The sequence below is a fragment of the Gopherus flavomarginatus genome, chromosome 10, assembly GCF_025201925.1.
Source record: "Gopherus flavomarginatus isolate rGopFla2 chromosome 10, rGopFla2.mat.asm, whole genome shotgun sequence".
NCBI lineage: Eukaryota > Metazoa > Chordata > Testudines > Testudinidae > Gopherus > Gopherus flavomarginatus.
The window spans coordinates 26,552,674-26,579,875 of NC_066626.1; the positions used below are offsets into that span (position 1 = coordinate 26,552,674).

At 40.6% G+C, this 27,202-nt stretch overlaps 2 protein-coding genes across 13 annotated transcripts in view; one reads left to right on the plus strand and one right to left on the minus strand.

The window, feature by feature from the left end:
* DNAH7 (dynein axonemal heavy chain 7) overlaps positions 1-19,037 on the plus strand; it is a 275,290-nt gene extending 256,253 nt beyond the window's left edge. For 7 of the 8 annotated variants that reach the window (XM_050969448.1, XM_050969447.1, XM_050969454.1 and 4 more), the window contains 11 exons: positions 714-890; positions 3,073-3,234; positions 4,302-4,502; positions 5,626-5,787; positions 8,789-8,974; positions 9,800-9,937; positions 11,442-11,672; positions 15,557-15,709; positions 16,817-16,994; positions 18,099-18,202; positions 18,636-19,037. In XM_050969448.1, the coding sequence (XP_050825405.1) occupies positions 714-890; positions 3,073-3,234; positions 4,302-4,502; positions 5,626-5,787; positions 8,789-8,974; positions 9,800-9,937; positions 11,442-11,672; positions 15,557-15,709; positions 16,817-16,994; positions 18,099-18,202; positions 18,636-18,842 (1,899 nt within the window). In that variant the 3' untranslated portion in view covers positions 18,843-19,037. Of the gene's footprint in view, positions 1-713; positions 891-3,072; positions 3,235-4,301; positions 4,503-5,625; positions 5,788-8,788; positions 8,975-9,799; positions 9,938-11,441; positions 11,673-15,556; positions 15,710-16,816; positions 16,995-18,098; positions 18,203-18,635 lie in introns of those variants that run through there. The other variant, XM_050969455.1, reaches the window with a different exon arrangement.
* An 8-nt stretch (positions 19,038-19,045) lies between these two features.
* SLC39A10 (solute carrier family 39 member 10) overlaps positions 19,046-27,202 on the minus strand; it is a 63,270-nt gene continuing 55,113 nt past the window's right edge. For all 5 annotated transcript variants that reach the window (XM_050969501.1, XM_050969499.1, XM_050969500.1 and 2 more), the window contains exons 9-10: positions 26,937-27,127; positions 19,046-22,310 (exon numbers count right to left, since the gene is read on the minus strand). In XM_050969501.1, the coding sequence (XP_050825458.1) occupies positions 22,152-22,310; positions 26,937-27,127 (350 nt within the window). In that variant the 3' untranslated portion in view covers positions 19,046-22,151. The remainder of the gene's footprint in view (positions 22,311-26,936; positions 27,128-27,202) is intronic.

Genomic DNA, 27,202 nt, shown 5'->3' on the forward strand with positions numbered 1-27,202 from the left:
GCAATTATGAAACTGAAATCTTAAGAAAATCTTTTTTAATATGTATACTCAGAAGCAAATGTTTAAATGTATGTCATATTTGTTTTCAAATTAGCCACTATTTTTGTGATTTGTATGTCTGCATCCACATTTAGTTTGTATTTGTGTAAATCCGTACACACATGCTTAATTTTGCTACCATGACTAGTACCATGATTTCAATGGGACTACTCATGGTATTAACATGAAGCACATCCAGACGTGTTTGCAGGATCAGGACCTTTGGCTTTGCTTCTGTAAGTTTCCCATTAACTTCAGTGTAGGGGACTTCTGTGCAGAATAACATACAGGATTGGGGTTTAGGACTAGTGAAAGGGGCTTGATTGATTAGCCCTGGAAACTGGAATCCTCTTCGTAGTACAAATAAAACATGAGCAGTAGCAATTTCAACTTCCTACACTGACCTACCAATCTGCCTAATAGCTGACCTAGAGGCAATACCTCCAGAAATAAGATCGTTCATTGTTTGAAACAATTTAGTCCTCCTCTTTCCTGAATCTTGCCACTTGAACCTTGATCCTGCCGAGACTTACACATTGAATTCAATGAGACTATTCCTGTGCATCATTTTACAAATTGGAATAGCTTGTTTGACATTTGTATTAAAATATTCAGAATGACAAATCTTGATGTTTAACACACATATTTCATACAGCACATATTTGCTTTTCTAGATTATCCCTATGGTACAAGAATTTATCATTGACAAGCTGGGCCGTCCATTTATTGAACCACCTCCATTTGATTTGTCAAAGGCATTTTCTGATAGCCACTGCTGTGCACCATTGATTTTTGTGCTGTCTCCTGGTGCAGACCCTATGGCTGCTCTTCTCAAGTTTGCTGATGACCAGGTATATTAACATTTCTAAGCTTCGTGTTGATGACATTCTCGTGTATGTAAAGCAATACTTTTTAAACCCTAAATGTTGAAGTGTCAAGTAAGTTCATAGAATATTCTTTTGAACTCTTACAAATGCATTAGATCTGATTCTGTGGTCCTTAATGAACTTTAGTGAATATTTTATATGAATGAAGGTTGTACGACTGGCTCACTAATGTGAAGAAATTACACATTCATTATTTACTGCATCTTCTTCACCACTGTGATTTTAAGAACTATTAAAATGAGTAGTTTATGTTATCTGTAATTGAAAATGGGAACATAGAGCCAAAAATAGTGGTTTAAATCTTTTGAAATTCTAATTAGTTCTTTGCAGAAAACTGAAGTTAATTTTTGCAAATATTAACCTAAAACCACTTTGTTACAAAACGTAATGTAGAAAGAAAGAAGTTTTGTCCAATGGTCTTGGGTAGACTTGTACACCGCAGAAGCCGAATATATTATTATTTGATTTAGCCATTAGCAGCACGACATTGTTACAAGAAAAAGTTCTCATAAAAAACGTAATATTGTAGTAATACCAGAAAATTGCTGTTTTCCAGTAAGATGAAAGACTTGTATTTCTTGGCAATTACTTCGTCAGAATTCTGTGCTATTGGTAGTGACTGGCATACTGTAAATCCCCACTCAACAAGCTGTAAATATATCCTGCAGTTTGTAGTAGGATATCTACAGCCTCAAATAATTGGCTGTTTGGAGAAGTCTTTTTAAATATTCAGAATTTTACAGTACAGGAATGAATTGATGTGTAGCTAGAGCCAATGGCTGGCAGGTATTAGATTAAACTGAACTGGAATGGAATGAAAAGATTTGAGCTGGGTTTAAAACACACTGCAAATTAAATGTTAGAAATGTATATATAGGTGTAAATCGTCATTTCAGTGCACATATCTCCCTGAGTATCAGATACCTGTTCATGAAATGGTTTTACTATAAAAACCAGTTTTCAGGCTTTTCTTGATCTCATCTTCCATATTTACCAAAAAAGAATAGGCCTGAAAAACTCAAGTGAGTCACAAGCTTAGCTTTCCCCTCTCATTTGTTGATGGGAAATCCAGAATCTTATCTTCTTTTCCCCTTTTTCTCAGTCCCTTCAAGACTTTGTATTACAAACACCTCCCTCCCAGTGAAGAATGGAGGCTTCATGTTTGCTACTTTTTCAGTTGACCAGAGTGAAGTGAAGCACACTCTACTTTACACCAAGGGCAAAATGCACTGCCTGACCAGCACCTTTAGTCCTGCCAATCCAAGTTCCAGAGACCATTTACACTGCTAGGCTGACACACCCTAATTTAATAAGTATAATTGCTATTATTATTTTTAGGTATTTGTTTATGACAGCACCCATGATAATCAAGATGCTTTCTAGACATACAGTAATAGAAATCATGCTCCTGCCATGAAGAGTTTAGAATCTAAAAGATATTTATCTTAATATGAAGATTTTATGTATCATATGGTTTCTTTCTTCAACTGGGGAATTTTAATTTCGTATAAGAGAGAAGGGGAGGCAGAATTTTCCTTGTAGAATTTTAAAGAAGAAATTTACCACCAATTAGCACATTAAAACAGACTATATAGTTTTATAGATTTTCATGGTGTGGACAGTGTACAAGGAGAGCCTTTGGATATTTCTGGCTTCTTTGATGTCTCCTTTCCATTTCCTGCTCAGTTACTTTAACCATCTGTCCTTTACTCTAAATGTGTCACTGTGGTTCTCTTTCACATATTCACCTTTCTTTATTCATCTGTACTTGTCTCATCTTCTTGGCTGCATAGGCTCTCAGGTTTCCTCGTTCTTGTCAGAAGTAGTATAAAAAAGGAAGGGTTTACCTTCGCCTTTAGAAATCAAATTAAATCTAGTTTACAATCCCAAAACTGCTGTGCTCAAAACAAACTAAATATTAAATAAGAGATGGTTTCTTACCCAGACGTGATAAGATTTTTCTAGTTTAGAATTTTTTTGTGTAGAAACTACTTAATATATTTATGTTATTGAATTAGTTTGAATTTAATGTGGTTTTATACTTGTTTAACAAACAAAAATGTGGATGTTAATTGTGTCAGTGTTTGGTATGTTTCTATAGTCTTTCATAAAATGTTGTTACTCTAAAAGTGTTCTTTATGTACAGGGGTATGGTGGATCAAAGCTGAGCTCTCTATCTCTAGGACAGGGCCAAGGTCCTATAGCCATGCGGATGATAGAGAAGGCAGTAAAGGAGGGCAGCTGGGTAGTTCTGCAAAACTGCCACCTAGCAACTTCATGGATGCCAACACTGGAAAAAGTCTGTGAGGTAAAAATCACTCATATTTTCTTTTATAAAGCTTAGTGCCTGACTCTCAGATCCACTCTGGTGGGCAAAGCAGCCAGAAAGCCTACTTAACTTACTGCTGGAGGATTCCCCTTATGTAAAGGAATCCCTGCGTACTGGTTCTGCACCAGTCCTTATCTCCTGACTCCTGGTGTAGGAGGTGCTTTCTGGAGAAAGTGTGTGGAACTGGTGCATCCCCTAAAGAGCAGAGTGTAAATTTAGAGTAGCCCTCAGGCTTGCAACCACTCGTACCCCCTTCCTCCAGATACGTTAATGGTATTTCAGCTGCAGCTAAGGATGTAGTCTCTGGTGTTGAAAGTCACATTTAATATTCTTATGAAAACAAACCATATTCAGTGTTTTGCTCAGAGGTAAATAGATTTCCTACTCATTTTCTCTGTCCCACACATCTGAAAGAGATAGCATATCTCCTGCAGATGTTGGCCTCAATCCTGTGAAGTCTTACACCATGCTTAAGGTTAAACACTCACATACGTCTTTGCAGAAACTGGGATGTTTAGGAAGTTTGCGCCTTTCCCCAGTTACAGAGCTGCAAAGGGGTATTAGAGTGGGTCTCTTCCCTGTGAACCATACAGTATCTTACCAAATTCATACAAATTTCAGATGTTTACCATCAGCCACTTTGACTGTAGAACTGTTCAAAATAAAGTTTTAAGAATATTTCATTAATGGAGAAAGTACAAATTGTTTATATTCTTCTTGTACTCATATGTGACTGAACTGTTTGTTGCTCATACATCCCATAATCATTTACCTTTATATAGAGACCAATCGTGGAAAATTTTAGCCTGAAATACCAATGATTCAGAGAGTTATGAGTAAAATAAAGTGGTTTTAAAATGGTAACTGTCACACATAACTGTGGCTACCACTATAATTATGCTTCAAGCTAGTAATTCATAAACATTACACTGGTGTATTTTCACATTTTACAGATTGACTTGCTTAAATAACAAACATTGACACATATAATCCTTATTATTCCTATTGGATTTCATTCTTTGTTTTTGTGCGGTGTTTTCTTTTAGGAGCTGAATCCTGATACAACACATCCAGATTTCCGACTTTGGCTGACCAGTTACCCATCTCCAAATTTTCCCGTCTCTGTCCTTCAGAATGGAGTGAAAATGACCAATGAAGCACCGAAAGGTTTACGGGCAAATATTATCCGTTCATACCTGATGGATCCAATTTCTGACCCTGAGTTTTTCAACAGTTGCAAGAAGCCTGTTAGTATAGTAGTATTAGCCTTGTTACCTCTGTTTTTATTACTTATAAAGCAGCTAATGTAAACCTTAGTGGTTATATATGTGATTGCTGGGTTAAAAACTACCATATTAGTCTTCGTGCACTGCAGTGAAGTTGGTTGTGAATAGTAACTTAACTGAAGTGAATTTTATTGATATTTTATTTTTATTTTACTACCAGTTTCACTCTGTCTCAGCAGAGATTTTGTGGCATGCCATTAATGATATACCTTTCTATTTAAGAAGCCAGAAGCAAGTTATTTCCTGATACAAATCTGCAAGGTTAGGGAACCTTGTTGCAGAATTATTAACTGAGGCCTAGGCTGTTTAGAATCATATTGTTAATCTTAAACATAAAAATGTTTCCTTCATAGAACTCTGGGAACCAAATGATTTAACAGGTTGATTGATAGGAATTATGAGTGCCTTTTTTAGAATGACTAGTCAGACTGGGAAACCACCTACTGTTTTCATAATTAGGTTTTTCTTTGTGAATGTTTTGGCCTAAAATTGTTTTGCAGTATTTTGTTATAATTAAAAACTGTAGCTAATTGCTTTTAATTGAGATTGTGTGCCTTGCTAAGTTTTCTCAATTAAAAAACACAACTTCTTAACTATAAAGATTTTTTGAAAGCTATGTCAGGACCAAAACATATCTGGATCATAAAAAAGTAAAATACAGTAGAACTAATGCTTTTCTAAGACCAGAGCAGCAAATAAGATTGGTGGACTATGTGTGGATTACATATACACTGCTGCAGCTCATATGTACTGTATAAAAAGTCGTAACTGGATTACTTGGTTACTTGGATTCTAGGTTACTTGAAGGATTAAGAGAATTTTTAAAATGACTGCTTGTGACAAAGGCATATATATAACAAATTGATGGCTAAATTCTGAAGGTGTGCCTGGGCCAGGTCTGTAATAAAACAGAAATATATGTTACTACTGTGGAGGGTCTATGTTATGGAGAGACAGCAAAGGAGGATTCTACACATATGTGTGCTAGAGAGATTCTTTGTGCTGTTATATGGGTTATGGGGAAGTTAAAGTGTTTGTAGCATATTCCATGGATTATATTCTTATTGTCATGTTCTGTTAAAAGGCTGAATTCAAGAAGCTGCTGTATGGCCTCTGTTTCTTCCATGCATTGGCTCAAGAAAGACGGAAATTTGGGCCACTGGGTTGGAACATTCCTTATGAATTTAATGAGACTGATCTGCGAATTAGTGTGCAGCAGCTGAACATGTTTCTGAACCAATATGAGGTACAGTAATGGATCACAGAGAGGATGTTATCCATTTTTCTCTGTATGGCACTGTAAATGCATGCAACAATACCTTCTCATTAATTTTTGCTCCTACAGAATTAATGGAAATGATTGCACAAGAAAGTTTACTAGATAGTACATCATTAAAAACAAAGTTCTATTTGTGATTATTAAGGTGTCAGTATTTCTGTTATAAGCCTGTATTTTCAGGGATTTATACGGCCATCAAAGTTCATACCAGTCCAGAAACTTATTCAGAAGAAAGAACAGGAGTACTTGTAGCACCTTAGAGACTAACAAATTTATTCAAACCAGATGTTATTCCATGCAAAATGGAACAGGTTTTGTGCTGCATATTCAGTTCACTCTTTGGCACCTTTATCTTGTCCCCAAAGGCCTTAAAGAGATGCTACCAACACAATAATCATATTAGTGTCTGAAAATGTTGTTCCAAAGATGATTATAACTAAATGTGGCAGGTTCAGCAGCTAGGGGCCTTGATTAGCAGTTAGGAATTGGAGTTCTATTCCTAGCTATGACACTGACCTGCTGTGTAAATCTGGCAAGTCACTTCCACTCTCTGAGCCTCTTTTTCTTGGGGGGGTGAGGGGAAGTAGTATTTCATATGGCCAAGAGCTCTGGTCTGGGGCTCAGAAGATCCACTGGCCTGCTCAGTGACCTTGAGCCAGTCATTTCCCCCTTCTGTGCATTGGTTTCCACATCTATAAAAGGGGATAATCATACTGACCATCCTTTGAAAAGTGCTTTGAGACTAGTGGATGAAATGTTCTGTATAAGATTTAGATATTATATTATTATTATTATAAAAGAGATTAGATCAGGGAAAAAACTTTTCGTGATGTTTTCTCTTGGTTTACATTGCATTAGAGAGCACTTTGTGTTATAGTCAGTTTCACTGTGGTTTTGTATTGTTAGTTTTCCCATTTGCTTCAGTGAGTCTTTCAAACAGGGACAGCAGAGAGAAAAGCATTTAAAAATATAGGAAAATGCAATTGTAAAATCAGAAAAATTGATGGAGGAACTCAACAGCTTGGTGTAATATCTGGAAGTATTTTTAAGGCTTTTTTAAAATTTACTAAATTTCAAATTGTAGTATTCTTGGACTTTTGAGCATTTAGGCTCTGACTCTGGAAGTTGTTTGCCACTCTCTTAGAAGCTTCTTGTACATATGTTGTCCCCATGAAAAAATTGCTCTTCTGTTGAACCTTAACTTGTTAGTTTTGTATTTCTAAAACGCCTATACATAGGCTTATTTCATGGTCTATAAAGGGCATTTTTATGCATGCCTATATGTTTAATGAGCTGCAGAATTTAAAAAAAATATCATGGAAACCTAGGGCTGGCAGGGACTGAGAAGTCATCAAGTCCAGCTTCCAGCATTGTAGCAGGACCAAGTAAATCTAGACCGTCCCTGCCAGGTGTTTGTCCAATCTGTGCTTAAAAACCTCCAATGAAAGGGATTCTCCAGGCCCTGTCTGGAAGCCTATTCCAGAACTTAACCTAAATTGCAGAACAGGAACATGGATGTCTGTACTGCAGAAAGGACTTCAGGGTCTGACCAGTCCGTGAACTGCCAGTCGTAAAGGTACAGGAAGACTATTATTCCCGGCCGATGAAGCTGAGCAGATACTATTGCCAGATTTTGGAAAATACTCTTGGGCAGATGAGATATGGAAAAGGGGAACTCTTGATACTGGAGGTGATCCTGGCAGACTATGAAACAAAGAAATCTCTTGTGAGAGGAGTGGAGGGTGGTGTGAAAGTAAACATCATGAAGGTTGAGGGCCACAAACCAATTCCCAGACTCTAACGACCGTTATATTGCTGTAGAGTTACCATCCTGAATTTCCGTGGTTTCACAGTAGTGAAGTCTGAGATCTAATATTCATCTCCATTCTACATTTTTTTTTGAACCAGAAAATACTTGGAATAAAATCCCTTCCCTCTGTTCCAGACTGGAACTGGTTTATGGCCCCTATGTGAAAAAGGCAGATGTTTTTAAACTTTATGGCACTTTGTGTTTACTTAAGTAAAGTTGGCTGTTGTTAAAATTAGCCCAAATGACTGTCTCGGTCAGCTTCTACCTGGGCAGTTAAAAAGCAGGTGGATATAATGGGATGCTGGACTTGATGTGTGACACTGTGCTGAAAAAAAGTATGGCTGAATCTCTGAGTTAGTTTGCATAGCTAAAGAGTTTGCAAAAGGCTATAATCACTCTTGCGTATATGTTAGTTTCATATGTATTATAAATGAAACTCTTGAGTTTTCTTAGTCCTATAGGAGAATAAAGTTGGGTGACTCAGTGTTTTAATTGCTGAACCTTGAACGATTCCCAGATACTGACCACAGTGAACATCTATCTGACTAGTTGGCTGTAAATGTTTTGAAGTGAAATGCATTCATTGATTTCAGGTTATTCCAGTAGACTTGAGTCTATTTAAATTTCCAGCCTCACAGAAGACACATTTTGACAGGAGTGCAAGTTTACAGAAAGCTGTGACTTGAAATTACAATAACAAATCAAGAAAATTCTTTTGCAAATAAACAAACCCTCTGTATTAAACTCTAGCAGAATTAAGTTCCAAATTACTAATAGATGAAGATTTTAATTGCATCACTTGGTCTAGTCTTACTATGCTGTACAGAAAGGGGCCATACCCAGTGTATATTGGGTGGATACTGACAAAGCATAGTTATAACACAGCTTAAGTTACCCAACAATGGTTGGGTACAAAGATAAGTACATAGGCCAAATTCTGCTCCCCACTGTATGCAACTGATATTATTCAAAGGCAGAATTTGGCCTAGTGGGTGAGAAAGGGGTGATTTTGGTGGAGAAGCCTAAAACATCAACCGCAAAATAATATTTAAAGTGAGAATTTTGTAAATCTTTCAAATAAATTACAAAAGCTCAAGTATAACGGTGCTAACAAATGTTAAGCAGTTATTCAGGCAGACTTCTGGTTTTATGTTTCAGGAACTGCCGTATGATGCCTTACGGTATATGACTGGAGAATGCAATTATGGTGGCAGAGTTACTGATGATTGGGATCGGCGCACGCTCCGTAGCATTTTAAACAAATTCTACAATTCTGAAATTGTTATGGACTTAGAATATAAGTTTGATAACAGTGGTCTTTATTTTGCCCCACCTGAAGGAGACGTAAGTATTTTTAAATAAATGAACTGACCCATAAGCCAAAGTGAACATTTAATGCACAGCAGCAGAGGCCACATGGATTGTTAAGGCATGGTAAGCTAGTGCAGGGTGAAGTCACCCCCGCCACACACATTCTTCTCCCCCACCCCCGCACTTTGCCATGAACTAAATGTTGATGTAGACAAGCCCTTCTTAACAGCATAGTTTCCACTTCTGTAAAATGTGGCAAATACAGTCTGCAATGTAACTCAAGGGTGTTGTATCTAATATGTGATATTTCTAAGGTGCTTATTACTGTGTCACCTAAACACTGAATTCATAAGAATTAAGGATACCTTTTTTAAGGTATTTATATGGCTAGTGGGATTTTTTTCTCTGAGTGTTAGATACCTAGATGCATTTGAAAAATTCCACTAGGTGCTGAAATATCTCAAAAAAGCTGAGCCTTAGTGCATGTTTGGTGTTTCAAAAGTGTTAGTGTAAACAGGACAGAGCTAGAATCCTGCCACTACCTCAGAGTTTGAGGTGCTCAGCTTTCATGATGATGGGCATGGTATAAGAAACTAATTAGAATAAAATTCTGCTCTAAAATTGAGGCCCACTGCATTTGGTAAATCTGGCACTAGATGATCCATTTGCTTAGGACGACTGGACAGCAAGAAGGAGATACTTCTTGTTTTGTTGGGGTTTTTTTTTAATTGTTTTTTTAAACTATACTGATCACATTAGGGGCCTTTAGGGGTGTTGTGTTTGAGCTGCAGCTGGCATAGACTGGAGTGCCTGTTTGATTTCTGACCCTTCTTAACCTCCTGTCAATGATCTTTTAAGTACCAAAGCTACATCGACTACACAAAGACCCTTCCATTGAACACTTCCCCAGAGATTTTTGGGATGAATGCTAATGCTGATATTACCAAAGATCAGTCAGAAACTCAGATGCTCTTTGATAACATTCTTCTTACTCAGGTATGTAAATAACCATTGTGTCAGTTAGTCAGTACATTAAAGATACTGCTTACCTATTGTACACGTTACTTAAGTTTACTGTTCAGCTGTACCATATTTAAAAGTGTTCCAGGAAGTTTCACATCATTTCGCCGTGTCCCCACTGTGATTACAAAACTCACTGTTCTACTGGTGCTTTGTTTTGTGGAAGATATTCAGTTAATTCTTTGTAACATCAATTCACAAAATTATGAAACAAGATTATTTCTTTGAAATTCAAAGGATTGAAGGAGAACACTCAGAGCACTAGCTGAGCTGAACATTCCTAACTATTGTTCTTAGTATTGTTAATATAATAATAAATAACCTACAGGTTTAATAATGATTCTTAGGTGATTTTCATTTTGTTCATACAGGAGGCGATGAGTTACTAATTTGGGCCCCAATCTTTCTTAGACTTAAGCATATGCTTGGCTTTACTCGCAGGACAATAGCTGTTGCTACCTTTGCAGCATCATAGAGTTACTGAAGTTCTCATGAAGACACTGAAAAACATCCTATTAAATGACAATCTGTCCATAACCTCTGCTTGCCAGAAGATGGGATTAAGCAACAGGACTGGATCACTTGATGATTACCTGTTCTGTTCATTCCCTGGCACTGGCCATTGTTGGAAGACAGGATACTGAGCTAGATGGACCTTTGGTCTGACCCAGTATGACTGCTCTTATACACAAAATTTAGGATGCTGACAAATGAACATAATGTGTACCGTCTGGGGAGGAATTGAAAGGAAAATATTTTTTAAAGGGTTCTGTTCTGACTACCCCCATGTGCTGTGCTCTGTTCTATGTGAACTGTAGCAATCTGGCACGGCCTCACACTTACACAGTTTCCTTACTTTTAGTGCATATAAAAATCTTCATGTTTACATCAGCAAGTCCCATGTTTATCCACAAAACATTTGCAGTATGTGCATTTATCAGCTGTGTAAGGTTCCTTCAGTGCCCTGCCAGTGTGTTATATGACAGACTCCCATTGGGTTAGAGGCTCAGTCTGTTTTCATTCAAGTCACTGGGTGTGTTGTCTTGAATGGGAGCAAGATTTGCCTTTCAATCTCTGTGCCCAGTCACTTCTTGACCTCGCTAGGCTTGATCCTTCATGACTATCAACAATCCTGGGCGAGAGTTGTGATGTTAGAGTAATTCCAACACACCAAAATACTGAATGAAAACCCCCTTTGCCACTTCTACAGAAGGAGTAGGTCATCAGAATGGTCATTGCCTAAATGTACTTAGGGGTCCTTCGTTTCAGAGCGTGTTCTAAGCCTTTTGTAGGTGTCACATATATGCCACATACAATGGGGGAATCTCCAGTTTGGGCATTGCACTGCGTGATTGTTTCATCCCAGGACTGTTTTTTGAGCAATAAGAATTTTTACAATACTGATTTAATTTGTTTCTGTGTTTAAATATTTACTGGTCTGTTCAAGGAGACCTCATGTTTAATCTTCGGTTGTTTATAGTCTCGAGCCACAGGCGTTGGTGCAAAATCCACAGATGAAATTGTTAATGAAGTGGCAGGTGACATCTTGAGCAAACTTCCCTCAAACTTCAGCATCGAGGCTGCAATGAGGAGATATCCGACCACCTACACGCAGAGTATGAACACTGTACTTGTCCAAGAGATGGGGCGATTTAACAAGTTACTGCAGACAATAAGAGACTCCTGTGTTAACATCCAGAAAGCAATCAAGGTGCACTGCAAAAACCTTAAAAATTAGTAGGGGATTAGTAGGGGGCTAAAGCCTGTGAACTGCTGAGCCATCAACTTCAGTTGCATTTAATGGCACTTTGCAGGATTGAGCCATTTGTCTGATGCACTGTGGCAGTTCCTATGGTATCAGCTCCTCAACAGTCCAGGTTCCAAATGGCTGTAAGGCATTTGTATCACTCAGTTGTCTATATGTACAATGGACGAGAGAAATACTGTCCTGTGTAGTGCAGAGAAGTCACACTCGCCTTCTGTGTTAGCAGGTTATAGCGCTGGAGTAATTTTTTTAATGGACCTAAGCAACTTAGGACACTAAGGCCTATTTTCAAATGAGCTGTAGGTGCTTAACTTCCATTTCAGCTAAGTCCACCTAAGATTTAGGTGACACTGAGCTCAGAACCCCTGCTCAGCGGCTGCCTAACCATGGAGGATCATAAAAATCTCCATGTGTTTGAGTTTTCACTGTTACTGTCACCTAAGTGCCTCAGGCTAGGTGGCTAGACACTGATGCCCTCCCTGCCGCCCGGATGTGCAAATGAGACTTTTCACTACGTGTCTGGCCTACAGGCCCAAACCAGTTGGCAGTCTCAGGCACACACCCTCACACCGAATGGAAGGGGAAGGGGCCCTTGAGTACCCTAAACCATTGGCTGAAAGGTTACAACTGGGCTGTGCAAGCCCCAGATTGGAGTCCCTGTTTGAAGAGATTTGAATTTAGGTTTCTCACCTCTCAGGGAGGACCCTAATCAAAGTGTGGGGTGTCTCAATTGCTCCTGTTTCAGCAGTTCCATGGTGTTTTAATAGTAAAACATGTGGAGGCAGAGAGACAGCGAGAAGGGTGCTGGAGTCCAGTCTCACCTGTGAATCCATTCCTGGAGTTAGGTGCCTAAACTGGGGCAGCTGCCCTAAAAGCCAGACCATGCTTGCAGAAACAAGGAACATCACGCCCCATTAAAGCATAGAGGTTAGGGTACTGCCCTGGGATGGGAAAGATTTGTATGCAAAACCTGCTCTACCTGCCTTGGAGCAGGGGCTTGTACTCATCTCTTCCTCCCAGGTGAGTGGCTATGCTTGGGTGGGTGGCTCTGACTCTCTCTTGTTGACCCTGTTTGAATAAATAAATATTAATTGGAGCAGGCAAGTGCAATGGATCGCCCACATCACTGCCCTAACCACCACGTAGTAGAGTCAGTCTCGCTAGCCCAGTGGCTAGTTATGTATACAAAAAGTGAAAAACCCACTGGATTATAGGCAATAGCCTGGTGGGTAGGACCCTCACCTGGGATGTAGCAGGGTTGGGTTCAAATTGATCAGAGATTTGAACCCAGGTTTTCCACGTCCCAGCTGAGTACCCTAATGACTAGGTTATGCTAGCCTCATAAGCCTGCTTTACTCACCCCCACCCCCCCCAGCTGCATTTAGCTGGTTTCAGAGCATGCCTGTGGTCTCCGGCCCCATTAAGGAGGGAGGTCTTGGACTGCCTACTTGGCAGAGTGCTGCCAGGGCTTCAGCCTGTGCAAGTGCTCTGAACAGCTTATCAGCTGTGGAGTGGCATCAGCACTTAGGGTTTTGTGCCTGTCTACGAGCATAAACATGGGCCTAAGGCACATGTATGGTTAGGCAGCAGCGGTTTTGAAAATCTCAGTGATACCTTTGAATATCTGGCCCAAAGTTACTGTTGAAAATAGGATTTTTAGATTCCAAAGTCACTTACTTAGATGCTTTTGACCATTTTATCTAGGGACATGGATGTGATTTCTTCCAGTCACTATGAAGTCACTGCAGGCTCCCACAGGGACAGCCAAAGGGTTTGGGAGGAGTGACATCTTGTCTAAAAACATGTATCACTATTTAGTGACTGTGGCAAGAAAAATTAAAACGAGCTTTGGATGCAACAGCAACTGAGTTGTTGCTGAGGAACACTGAGGCGCCTCACACAAGCTGCTGAGTGCTCTGAGCGCAAATGAGAGTTGAGGGTGCTCAGCCCTGCATCACCTTGGGCCCTTAGCCGTAGTAACTTTCAACTATATCAACGTCCCTTTTCAAATCTTATTTTAGCTAGGTGACAAGTCAGCAGGGACAGGATGAATGCATGTAAAATAATGAAAGGCATGGGGTGATGCAGTGGGGACTTGGATTCACATAATACAAGGTCAAGCAGACATTACAAAAATTGAAAGGACGTTAAAGTGAATGAAAAGGAACTTCTTAGTCCCAGACATAGGTGTGGCACTTCTGACTAGTCAGAAAAGGCAAGAACATTGATACTGGTAAGGAGAACATCCAGAATAAGTCTTGCCAAAACCACTAGGGCTCTGGAAGGGCTATAAACCCTCACATTTCAGGACCATAGTGGGGGTAGGAACACACTTTTCTTACAGGCTATTTATTCTATGAGGGCATCTTGATCCTTTCTCTGAAGCCTCTGATACTGGCCACTGGTCTGATCAGGGCCGGCTTTAGGCTGATTTGCCCGATTCCCAGGAATCGGGCCCCGTGCCTGAGAGGGCCCTGCTCCTTAGGCACTTTTTTTTTTAAGCTTACCCCGGCTCCCTTGCTGCGATCTGCTCAGGGGCTTTCCATGGTCCCGCTCCCTTGAGCGAAGCGCAGCAAGCCCCACGGCCCCGGCCAGAGCGCGGCAAGTCCCGCTCTCTCGGCTGGAGCTCTGGCCAGAGCACGGCAAGCCCCGTGGCCCTGCTCTCCTGGCTGGAGCTCCGGGCCTTTAAATAGCCTCCAGAGCCCTGGGGTAGTGAGGGGCTCCGGGGGCTATTTAAAGGGTCAGGGCTCCAGCTGCCTGCCTCTGCCACCCCGGTCCTTTAAATAGCTGCCAGAGCTCTGCCACCCCCATGCATTCCCCAGTGCTCCCGCGGCTATTTAAAAGATCCAGGGCGGGGTAGAAGCTGGGGAGCCCCGGGCCCTTTAAATAGCCCCAAAGCCCTGGGATAGTGGGGAACTTGGGGGCTATTTAAAGGGCTGGGACTCCAGCTGCCTCTGCTGCACCCCCTGCCCTGCTTACACCAGCCCCGCTCCACCTGCCTGCAGCCAGTTCTGCACCCCGTGCCCACAGCCAGTCCCTGTCAAACCCCCTGCCGTGTCTCCAGTCAACCCCTGCACACACCCGTGGCCCTGCCCAAAGTCAGCCAGCCCCACACACACTGCTGCCCGCACCAGCCCTGCACACCCTGCCCTGTCTCCAGCCAACCCCTGCTGCACACCTGTATCTGAAGCCAGCCAGTCTCACACTCCTCTGTCTCCAGCCCTGCCAACCCCTGCTGCATCCCCCCGCGACCCTGCCTGAAGCCAGCCCGCCCCCCCAATCTCCAACCAGCCCCACACCCCTTGCCCTGCCTGCAGCCAGACCCTACCTCCAGTCAGCCCCTGCCTCCAGCCAGCCCCATGTCCACTTGTGCCCTGCAGTTCCCAGGGCAGTAACCCTGCACACCTGCTTCAGTGAGGGGGGCAGGGAGCAGCTGGAACCCACACACGTGAAACGGCAGTCATTAATAACCAATCAACAGCATATATGATGCAATTTACGTAATAGATAATTTTATTATTTATATAGTTATGGAAAGTAAATAATACATGGAAGAAATGAAAGGCTTTTTTTTCCCCCTTTTTTTTTTTAAGTCATCCCTGCCAGGGCCCTGCCGAAAATGTTTGAATTGGGCCCCGCACTTCCTGAAGCCGGCCTTGGGGCTGATGCAGTATGGCAAGTCCTATGATTTTAAGTTCCCTCGGTCTGGTGTGGCTAAAACTTGGATTACAGCTATTGGAATAAGAGCACGGGTTTTTTTATTACAGTTTTGGGGTGGGGTCTGAGCAGACAAGGCAGGGTAACTGTTTCCTTCCCAACATCTGCTTTAGGGATTGGTGGTGATGTCCTCTGAACTAGAAGAAGTGGTAAGCAGCATCTTGAAAGGCAGAATTCCAGGAATGTGGATGAATAAATCTTACCCAAGCCTCAAACCACTTGGCAGCTATGTGAATGACTTTCTTACCAGATTAAAGTTCTTACAGGTGAGTACACACTGATTATGCAACTCTGCTCTGAGTTTTCTCTTGGTCTCAGATGACACCATAAGCGAATAGAAACAATGTCTTTTGCACAGTGAATGTATAGTTTTGCACAGAGTTGTGCACAGCAGTGTGCTCATCAGTGCATGTAATAAACAACTAAACTTTGTTACCTACCAGACACCTCATTAAGATAGCTGCTGTTAAAACTCCTGCATGACAGATGGGCAATGTTGGTGCTCACAGTGGATTCTCTAAAGGCCTCTTAACTGCCAGCTGTTACTGGCACACACAACGTTGCAGTGTTCAGTCAAGTTTAATAAACAACAGTACAACACTTATTAAAGCATAAGACAAAAATACTGTTGATGGGCCTTTCCACTGAATTTCTGAAGTTAAGAAATCATTGTAATGCTCACTCTCTAATACCCAACAGGCCAAATGCTGTACTTTGGCCTTGGCTACACTGGCGGTTTACAGCGCTGCAACTTTTTCGCTCAGGGGTGTGAAAAAAATACCCTCCTGTGCGCTGCAAGATACAGCACTGTAAAGTGCCAGTGTAAACAGTGCCGCAGCGCTGTGAGTGCAGCTCCCAGCACTGTAAGCTACACCCCACGAGGAGATGGAGTATGTGCAGCTCTGGGAGAGCTCTCTCCCAGCGCTGGCACTGCGACTACACTCACACTTCAAAGTGCTCCTGCGGCAGCGCTTTGATGTTTCGAGTGTAGCCAAGCCCTTACAGTAAATTGCGTGGGAATCTGATGGCTGAGGGGAGTAGCCACAAACTATGGAGTCCTTCCCCTCTAGGTTGCTGGTTCACAAAGTCTGATTCAAATGTTATCAGGTTGCTATGATTATGTGATCTCAATCAATTCTAAACCGATGCTCGCATTAAAAGCTAATTGAGGAACAGAACTGTCCTTTTTCAGTAGCCAGTGGCATTTTGGACAATGTGGTCGATAAAACAGTGTTTTTGTTGGCTGTCTAAAATACCAGTGGCCTCTGCAAAAAGACAATTTTTGTGATATGTCTTTTAATACTATTCTAAATTATTATTTGCCTCCTAATAATTTCAAGGTACCTTTTTTTTTCTCATTTTTTCTGCTGTAGCTGTGGTACGAAAATGGAACTCCACCAGTCTTTTGGCTTTCAGGATTTTTCTTCACTCAAGCCTTCTTAACTGGTGCCCAGCAGAACTATGCCAGAAAATACACTATTCCAATTGACCTACTAGGGTTTGACTATGAAGTGCTGGAGGACAAGGAATACAAAAATGCCCCAGAAGATGGTAAACAAACAAGCTTTATTAGCCACCTACACTGATGTACATGTAGGAAGTGTTATTCAGAGGTTACAGGTAGATACATGCCTGGCATTAACAGGCATTAAGCACTTAATGCACAGAATCCTGGAAAATATAGGCCACAGTGTGATTCACTAATGTCACTAAAGGAGGCTTGCACATTAAAGGCAAAAAAATGACACCATTCAACAAAATACTTTTTGAATAATCCTAGTAGAACACCACAAAATAAATATCAGCAAGACCATGCAGGCTACCTAGTGTCTGGCCAGTAGACTACCTGAAGCAGGATTGTTTCATACACTATGTTAACTAGGGCAGATCCTCAGTGGAGCTATGACAATTACACCAGCTGAGGATCTAGTCAAGTGCTTTACCCAGTATCTACCACTTGCCTTAAGACACTTTTCCACCATCTAACATATTTCAAGTGATATTTAGCCTGCATTTTCCTGTCCTTCATTTCACCCTATTACTTTAGTTCTATGCCCCAGTATTTAGAACATTTCACTAACCCAGCTGTGGGTCATGACGCTGTTTTAAGGCAGTCGCCAGGGCTGGCTTAGACTTACTGAGGCTCAGGGCTGAAGCTGTAGCCCTAGGTGGTGGGGCTTAGGGTAAAGGCCCCCTGCCTGGCTTGAGTTTTATTTTTGAGTAGCTATTTACTGCCAGCTAACATTCAGAGAGCGTTGGATACAGTATAGTTACTAAGTACCTACAGTAAGGGAACATGAAGAAAAGACCGTACCCAACTGAAAATTGCCAAACTACAGCCACAGCCATCCTGCCTTATAATCAGGGATTATGAGGCAGGAGGCATAAAAGTCAGCCCCATTCCAACTAAGGACTCCAACATAGCAGGGCTACCCCCATCAGAGGACATGGGCAGTGTCAACTCCCTTTGTACCACCTGTGGGGTACTGGGTCAAAAAACTGGCACATGGGTTTCTGTATTATTCAGTTGCACTATAGCCTCATGCATGATCTAAACAGTGTATGAAAAGAAAAGCTGATCTAATTTCACATAGACTTCTAGTACATTTGGTTTCTGTACCCAAACATCTTTTTATAACTTTCTGCTTAATTCAGGAGTCTACATTCGAGGATTGTTCCTGGATGGAGCTCGCTGGGACAGAAAAACTAAGAAACTAGCAGAATCTTATCCGAAAATCCTCTATGATACAGTACCTGTGGTCAGTATGACAGTCTAACATGGCAGGCTTAGCTTCGAACAATCATGTTTTAAAGGAGTACAAAAAAAACACATTTTTTTCTAAGTAAAAACTTTTGCCATCAGAGCTACCTTAGCCACGGTCTCCACATGGCTGTGTGGTAACCAATATGAAGTAGCAACTTGTATATTTTTTTTACATATACTGAACTGAAAATAATTTGGATCAGGCAATTTGTATGCAACAGAGCACTGAGCATCCACAATTCATACTGAAGACCCGGGGAGGACTTTTTGCAGGGAGGGGAAGGAGCACTCAGCTCTTGTCTGGATTATGCGCAAGTTACTGGTGAACTACAGTGGGCCTAGGAAGTATTTAGTGAGTTGTGATCACATTTAAAGTCTTACAAACTTTACCCAGAAAGGTAAAGGGTTTATTCTGTACTTTATCATAGATGTGGTTAAAGCCTTGCAAGAGGTCAGACATTTCACAACGACCAAGTTACGTTGCTCCAGTGTACAAGACCAGTGAGAGAAGAGGAACCCTCTCCACTACGGGACATTCTACTAACTTTGTGATAGCAATGATTCTTCCCTCAGATAAACCAGAACAACACTGGATTGGACGGGGGGTGGCACTATTATGCCAGCTTAATTCCTAAATTTAGCATGAATATTTGCAGATGCTTATTTTTGAGATGAATCATTTGTGTAAGAAGCATTTCAATTTTTAAACACTACTGTCTAGTGAAATCACAATATTTAAACAATCCATTACATTTCTGCCTTTCAAGAGATTTTTTAATATACTAAAATACAAAATAAAGCTGTGTAATAAAAAACTTTACAAAAACGAACCAGTATGTTTGCTCCTTGAATAATTTTATTTTCTGAAGCTCCTTATAAATAAGGAACATACATAAAATGAACACAACAGTGCTGACAATGAACCAAACAGCAGTTGATCATTCCCAGCTTTATAAAAATTATTTAAATGATTTAGTTATAACAAAAAAAGATTTATAGCTCAGCAAGTATCTTGTAGGACCATAATCACATTTTTAAACTATAAACCATAATGGAAAAAATTCACACTGCATCTAGCTACTATAGTATTTTCTAAGCATAATCACTGCTGATTGAGTGCAATGTGATCTACATCAAAATTCATATGGGATGTCACACAGTGACAGCATTGTAATATACAAGTAACATTTATGCCCTCCAACGAATACATGTTAAATGAGACTGTATTCAAGCAGAATGGAATGCTGAAGCCAAGTATACTGAAATTCAGATTGTCTGTAACTTGACATAAAACTACATTGAATTGGTTTGAAATTAACACTGGTGGAAACCTACAGAAGCCACAGCTGTTATATTGCTCTTCACAATCACAACAGTAGTAAACAAGGAAACAAATTCCATTCTTAGTGGAAAATGCAATATCTAATGCTTTAATATGACCATGTTTTTCCAAGTGGGAAAAAGGTCTTCTGGAAAGTTAGTACCTTAGTACCATTTTCAAATGTGAATTGGGCACTTAGCCCACTCAATACCTTTGAGGCTCTGGGCCTAACTCCCACTAATTTCAATAGGAGTTAGGCACCTAAATACCTTTGAGTATCTGGACCTTCGTCTCATTGAAATTCAGTGGCACTTATGCTCCTAAAACCTGGTCTACACCTACAACTTAGCTCGACCTAGCTACGTTGGTCAGGGATGTGAAATAAGAGATTTAGTTAGACTGATCTAAGCACTGGTATAGACGCTGCTAGACTGACCGAAGAATTCTGCTGGTGACCTAACCACTGCCTCTTTATTTACCAATGACAGAAAAACCATCGCTGTAGCAAGTGTCTACAGAACAGCAGTGCAGCTGTGCCACTGTACTGTAGACATCTCTTTATACTCCTACATCATTTAGTTGCTTTTGAAAATTTTACCTAGCATATTTGTTACAAAAATCCACTCTAAACATTAAATGAGATGATGTCTGTGCTAATTAGGGTCTGAACTAGTCTTTTTCTGTGCAAAATTCCAACTGAGTTCAGTGTGTTTTGTGCACCAAGGACTGCAGAATTGTACCCCTGACTTTGACGTCTTCACTGAGGAAGCCACACCTTTTATAGAATGAACACTTAATACTGTATATGTCAGTTTCTTGATACTGCAATAGGAACAAATACTGGCAGGAGTCAACTTATACCTTTAAAATGTACAGACTGTTCCTGGGGGGAAGGGAATGGCCGAGAAAAAGGAACAACTATATCGCTAAAGTGAAGGGTCAAAAGTAAAGAGGAACAGGAACAGGGATTAATTTTAAACCAGAATGACGATATTGACTGGCTCGTTAAGATGTTAAACCAGTGCAATTTTAGCAGGACACTGATGCTAAGCAGACTGAAACAAAACTTGACAGTATACAGCAAAATACAGCTTACCTAGCATACATAAAAACAAAAACTAGAATAGCAAGTTAAAAAAAGACCACCACCATGCTTAGGATTGGTCCTAGATTATCAAATCAGACTGCAGAATTCACAGGGCTTGTACATCGCACAAATTCACAATTTTAATAGGACAGCAGGGGAGAAAAGAAACTAATTCACATCTGGCAATACAAGCATCTCGGCAGTAAGCAACAATAAACTGATTCTATTAGGTTAAGAATTCGGATGGTTCACCCTATCCTCCCAACTCTCACGTACCGGTAATTCAATGACAGCTGCATTTATATACCCTAGATACCTAAGATAACAAATGTTAAAAAATATTAACTCCTTTATGCTGGAAGTGAGACTCTTCTAGCACACAGTCTATTGCCTGCAATGCTGGTGCTATAAACTCTGATGCCAAGGCATGGAATTAATATATTCAGACCTGATATTACAGCATTGTAAATGACCCACCAGTACTACATATACAGGGCATTATTATTATTATTTTATAATCTTTGTATCCGGGTTCAGTACATTGGATTTCAGAAGATATTACTGTAAAAAGGAGAAAAAAATTGAATCCCAAAATAAACTGAACTGTTAAAACTGAGGAATTCCATTATGGATCCTTCGTTAGAAGTGCATTTGCACAAACTCACAGCCACAATTTATCAGTAGTTTAGGTTGTAAGTGGCACCCAATGTTTAGCTTCTCAAACAAAGAATCAGGAATAGCCCATTAACCTTCTGATATTGATATTATACCGATTGAGCTACCTCCCCAAGTTAATACTAACTCTACTTTATTTTCCTACCAATAGCAAGGACCTAACATCAAATAAATCTTAAATCAGGAAAACTGATTCTCAATGGAATATAGCTCTTCGCAGCCGATTACACAGACCTGTGCATATTGCAACAGTCTGCCTCCTTAAACACGAACTTTAAAACGATGAAATGCAGTTTAATATGTACCAAGATGTTTTAAACAGATTTTTTTAAGTTCAAAAAACACAGTTTTTCCAGTCAGGTGCTAAGTGTAGCATTTAATTGTCTTAGGGTAACATCCATCATTGTGCAGAGGGCCAGCAGGAGATATTTATGGCATGTAAACCTTATGTGGGAATTACATAGCAGGCCCATTGCAGAGGGATGGATTTCACCTTTAATGTTTTGTAGATTTTGTTCAACTGTAATGTGAAAAGACATTTCCAGAAGAGACTAGGTCTTTCGCTGCCTGCTGATTTGTAAACATTTGCACAATGCTTCATGTGCAGCACACACAACTTTGTCTTTTCATATGCACATTTCCTTCTTAAATTCTGTCATTTGAATCTGGAAGGTGCGGTAGGTGCACCATGTCTTATTTTAGTTAGCAAGCAGCAAAAGTTAATCTGTGTGGAAACAAATCGACTGTACTTGTGTAGTAGTGCAAGTCACTGCCTTTTCTCTGAGCAATGTGCATACAGTACAACAGTGCAGACTCAAAGCCATACAGTAACATCGTAACCACAGCAATTTCTGGAAATGGTCAGAACTGGATGTCAAACACAATTTTATCTTCATACAGTGCAATCACCAGCATGATAGCAAATCCAAGGAGCAAGCCTAAATTCTGGAGAACGAACTGCCCCACTGGACAATATCCATGTTCTTCATTATCACCATCTCCATGAAGCATTTCTGGAAGCTGAAAAAGGAAACATTTACAATACTTTACAAATATTGTGATGGAAGCGAAATAACAAGGATTTAGTAATAGCAATACCGAGATTCAGTTAGAAAAATGATCAACTGCAGTACAGATGGAGTAGCAGCATGCTTAGAGGTAGTCAATAAAACACCACTTGATCCTGACCTTGAGTTTGATCTTATGAAACCATTGTCACCAATCCATTATATACTTTCCAGAAAGAAACTAGCAGGCTACAGCAACCTCCTTTGGGCATTCAAATGCGTTTTTTTGGCCACTGCGTTGCTTGCTTATTTTGAATGTAAGCTCCTCAGTGCATGTCTACACAAACTCTTACTGTGGGGTAAGTTAGGACATAAGTGTAGCGTGCTACACACTGACCATCCATATGGACCTGCTGATGTGCACTAATGTACAGTGGTTTGAAACACCCCAGCTTGCTGCACCCTGGGTAGACATACCCTTAGGATAGGAACCACGTCTACTTCCATTGAGCTTTGTTCCTTTGAGTTAAAAGTTAAATAATTCTATTCAAGAACACACACACACACACACACACACACACTCTCTGAGGTAAACACCTCTATCACAAAGGAAGTGTAAACATGCTCTGTATATTGCTCCAGTAATTAAACTGCTATCAATACACTGTTGATATTATACTGATTGAGGTAATTAATTCTGCCATTTTTTGCCATACTGCAAGCTTACTGGTAGGAAAGATAAGTTTTCCCCTTATGAGTTCTCAGAAAATCCCATAATCTAATTTTATTAGTGCATCCAAAGCTCTGTTACTCACGTTTAACAGCCATATATGACTAATTACTAGTTTATAGTCAATATATTTACCTCTAAAGTATAAAAGTAATAGGAAACAACATGTAATTGTGTCAATTCAAGAGAAATTCCACATAAGCAGTTACAAAAAAGTGGATTTTCTTGACATGCCTCGTTAGAGATGAAGGCCAAACAGTACTGAACACCTGCAGCTAAAAGAATCATGAACTTAACATTGGAAGCTCTGAAATTAAATGGGACACTTTCTAGTACAATCACCATGTGTATAAACAGAATTTTTGTTTTAAATGCTATTTGAAATCCCTGCACAAGAAGAGCATGAGGAAAGATAAAAGCAATTCTTTCCTTCATCCAAGGAACTCCTTACCTCAAGAAGAGACTTCCATGCATAATGCAGGAGAAAAATACAATAAAGGAATTGTCTTCTAGTTAGAAGACTTAAGTAATCCACAGAGAAATCAAACTTGCTGATCCAGAATTCCCATTGATAAATTCCTTAGGATGACAGGCATTGCTTTTCTGTGTATTGGTTATTCTTAATACCTGAATACACCACAAGTATCAGGAAAGAATGTGACAAGTTGTCAAGCCTGTGGCCTCTAACAGGACATGCATATTGCCCATCCATCTTATACAACTCTCTGCTAGTAGCAATAGACTGCACAAGGCATCTGGTGACTTTAAAAAGCACTGAGACCTTAAATTTCTTTAACACCCCCCCTCCACTTTATGGATCAATATGTTTATTACTTAGCTCTGCAGTAGGCTAGACAGCTGAGCAAACAGCTATCGATAAGTCACTATAGTGTCGTTATAGGATATCCTAGGTCATGAAGAATAATGAGTCACAGTCTTACACTTTGAAAGATCACAAACCTCCTATTCATGTTAGCAGACAAGATTTGTTAAAGAAATTAATTGCCATTGCAAGTGAGTTCTTTTACCAAATAATACAAACACCGAATCAGAGAATTGTGTGGGAACAGCTACTGCCAATTCTCTCTTCCACATCTGCACTATCTGGAAGAAGCAGCCATAATTCAAGTTTTGTAATCAACTTCTACAAAGAGACAACACTGGTATTCTACATTCCAAAGGTCTGTAGCGTATGCTTAGTGCCATAAAAAGGGGTGGGGATAATTATATCGAGTATATGGGCATTCACATTACTAACTAAGGGTCCTGGGGGTGTTGTAGTAAATGTGGGTATTTACATATTAACTTAGATAAAAGTGTGTGATGTGATTAACTCGGGGCTCACTGCACAATTGGGTTGAGGGGAACAAGTACCGCAATAAAGAAGCCCGTTTGCTCAATCCACCTGTAGGTCCTCCTGCTCCTTCTTTTAATCTCTAACAGAACTGTGTGATTTTTCATACACTACTTCTACCTGCCTGTTCTGGCCATTCTGAGCAGATCCCGGCATGTCTTGCCATCTAAATGCGATGGAGCAGATAGGACTACAGCCTCATCAGGGGAAGAGGAAGAGGTGGCAGCTGGTGCAAGTTTGGAAGAGGGGAGATATTTCTCAGTGGTCTGAAGTGGTGGTGGTGGAGCAGGAAAGTCCTGAGGTTACTGCTGGGTTGAACTCTCAGACTCTACAAGGGAGGGGGATCTTACCCTGGAGTGGATAAAGGAGATGGGGCTTCTAAAGTGAGGAGAGCCCTAGGAGCATAGTAGGACCAGGAATGAGAGCCACAGGCATGTTGTCTACAAAATGTGTGCGCACACACCAGGTGGAACACCATTCCTTATAATGTCTTGATTGTACATACACCCTTGGGACTCCCTGTCAGAGAAGAGACTCTCCCTGCTCTTGCTTGAGACTGATGAAGAGAATGCATAGTCCTGCTGTAGAAATGGAGCAGACCTAGCAGCAGTCCCTAAGCATTGTTTAGGGACCTCCCTTATCGGTGCTGTACACACAATCTGTGCCAACAGCCTGCCAGAGCTTGGTATTCTAAATGCTGAAGATAGTAAATGACACTCAGGAAATTCAGACACCACCAGATCCCTCAGTACCTCAAAGCTTAGTGTTGATACAGCCAGTACTGATGAAAATAAATTAGAAACCTTCAAGGCTGGAGCAGACAGTGTCAATGGCAATGACACTGATGAAGCTGGTACTGATACAGAAAGCACTGTTGCTGAACTCCTCAAAAAAAATACTCCAGCATCAGTGCAGGTGAATGATATGCGCTGTTTTTACGTCAGTACTGACATATGGGTACTAGGGTGCCATGGAAAACCAACTTCATATTCAAGCCTTGAGCAACCCTTAAGACAAGGCTAAGCAAGGCTATCTCTGCCCTTTTTTCTTAGGGAGTCCTATTCAGTGATCTATTCTTCGGAAGAGCAATGATAAGCCCCCACCAACTCTCAGACAAGGATTTGGGAATGGAAACCTCTGTGGACTAAGATGCAGTGGCTGGAGCCTGGAAACTGGTAGTAGCCAGGGCACTCTTGGAAGAAAACTGCTCAGATCCGAGTCTGTCTTGTGTACTGGATCAGAAGCAGGTATGAGATCTATCTAGAGAAACAGTGTGCATGAGCATCTCTTACTCTGAGTTTGTTTTGAAAATGAACATCAAATAGAACATTTGGCTAGTGAAGTGCTCTCCCCTAAACAAAATGAACATTCTGAGTGACCAGCATTAAAAGATATATAGTCATCTTGCATAAGGGCCAATACTTAAAACAGGGGGATTTTTGTTCAACCATAAAGGATAAAGACCTGGTACCAGGTAACAAAGACGAAAGTAAAAAGAGAGACTAAAAAGGGAGCTTAATAACCCAATCTACAATACGGTATTAAAACTAGCCTACAGTCACTAGCTATGCTGGTGCTCTAGAGTAAAGGACACTAATAGCAGTTCCATTTTCCAGCCATGTACAATAATAAAGATCTGAGGGAAGGTTGTCCTTGCTCCACCCTTTGTGCTCTTGGGAGGAGGGGTGTGAGGGCACTTAGGGTGCCTACATGGGCTAAAAGACTCCACATCAAGAGTGGAACATAAGTCAATCATCACTGACATTAAGATTTTGTCACGATTATTTTAAGTAAAAGTCAGGGACAGGTCGTAATAATAATTAAAAAAATATTAAAAGAAGCCGGTGGCCTGTCTCTGACTTTTACTAAAGATAGGGGGAGGGCATGACAGGGGATAACAGAAGCATGAGGGATGTATGTGAGAGAATGAACCCTGCTGTGCAGGGGGAGGGGAGGGGAGGGAAGAGCACCTGTTGCCCGTGTGGCTGAGAGCTCCGGCCCCACTGGAAGTCCACGGATAATCATCACGTGAAGAAGCAACATTTGTTAAATTTGACATCTGTCAAGAATTAACCTGACAGCTATCAAAGCAGCATATTTACCAACATCTATATTGGATCTGTTTGGGACCAAATATATGCAGTTTTAGGATTGACCTCCACTTAAAATCAATCATGGACTGCCTTAGAGTATCCAAACACATCCTCACACAGCAGCAAAAACCAAAAGATAGGCTAGGATGACGACTTTGTCATTGGGAGAGCAGCCAGTGGCATTAAACAAGTTTTAATATCTTAACATGCAACCCTGAGAGTGAAGGGATTTGGTTAGATGAAAACCCAAACAGGTGGGACATTGCAAAACGCTGGAGGCTTTCCCCATGAATTTACTAGACTACATTTTTTAAGCGACAGCAACGTATGAATGGCTGTCTAGATATTTGCCTGTAGGTGGTTTGCTTTATTTTGTGCAATACAAAAAAATAATTACACTGTTGGGTTAAAGTCACAGTTTTCATACATGCAGAATAAGGTAATACAAAATGATAATCTTACCATATCTACCAATGCAACATAAAGGAACATGCCCGCGGTGACTGCAAAGATCCATAAAGTGATGTTATTGGCATACTGTCCAACAGCTGTGCCTATCAGCATCCCTACGTAAGCCATCATAGCAGATAGGAGGTTGTACACAATGGCTTGCTTTACTGTCATACCTGCTTTAAGCAGCACGGCAAAATCACCTGAAATTGAAATCGAATAATGAAAGTTTTTAATTGTTATAATCCCACAAGAGACTAAATAGATGCATCTGCCCT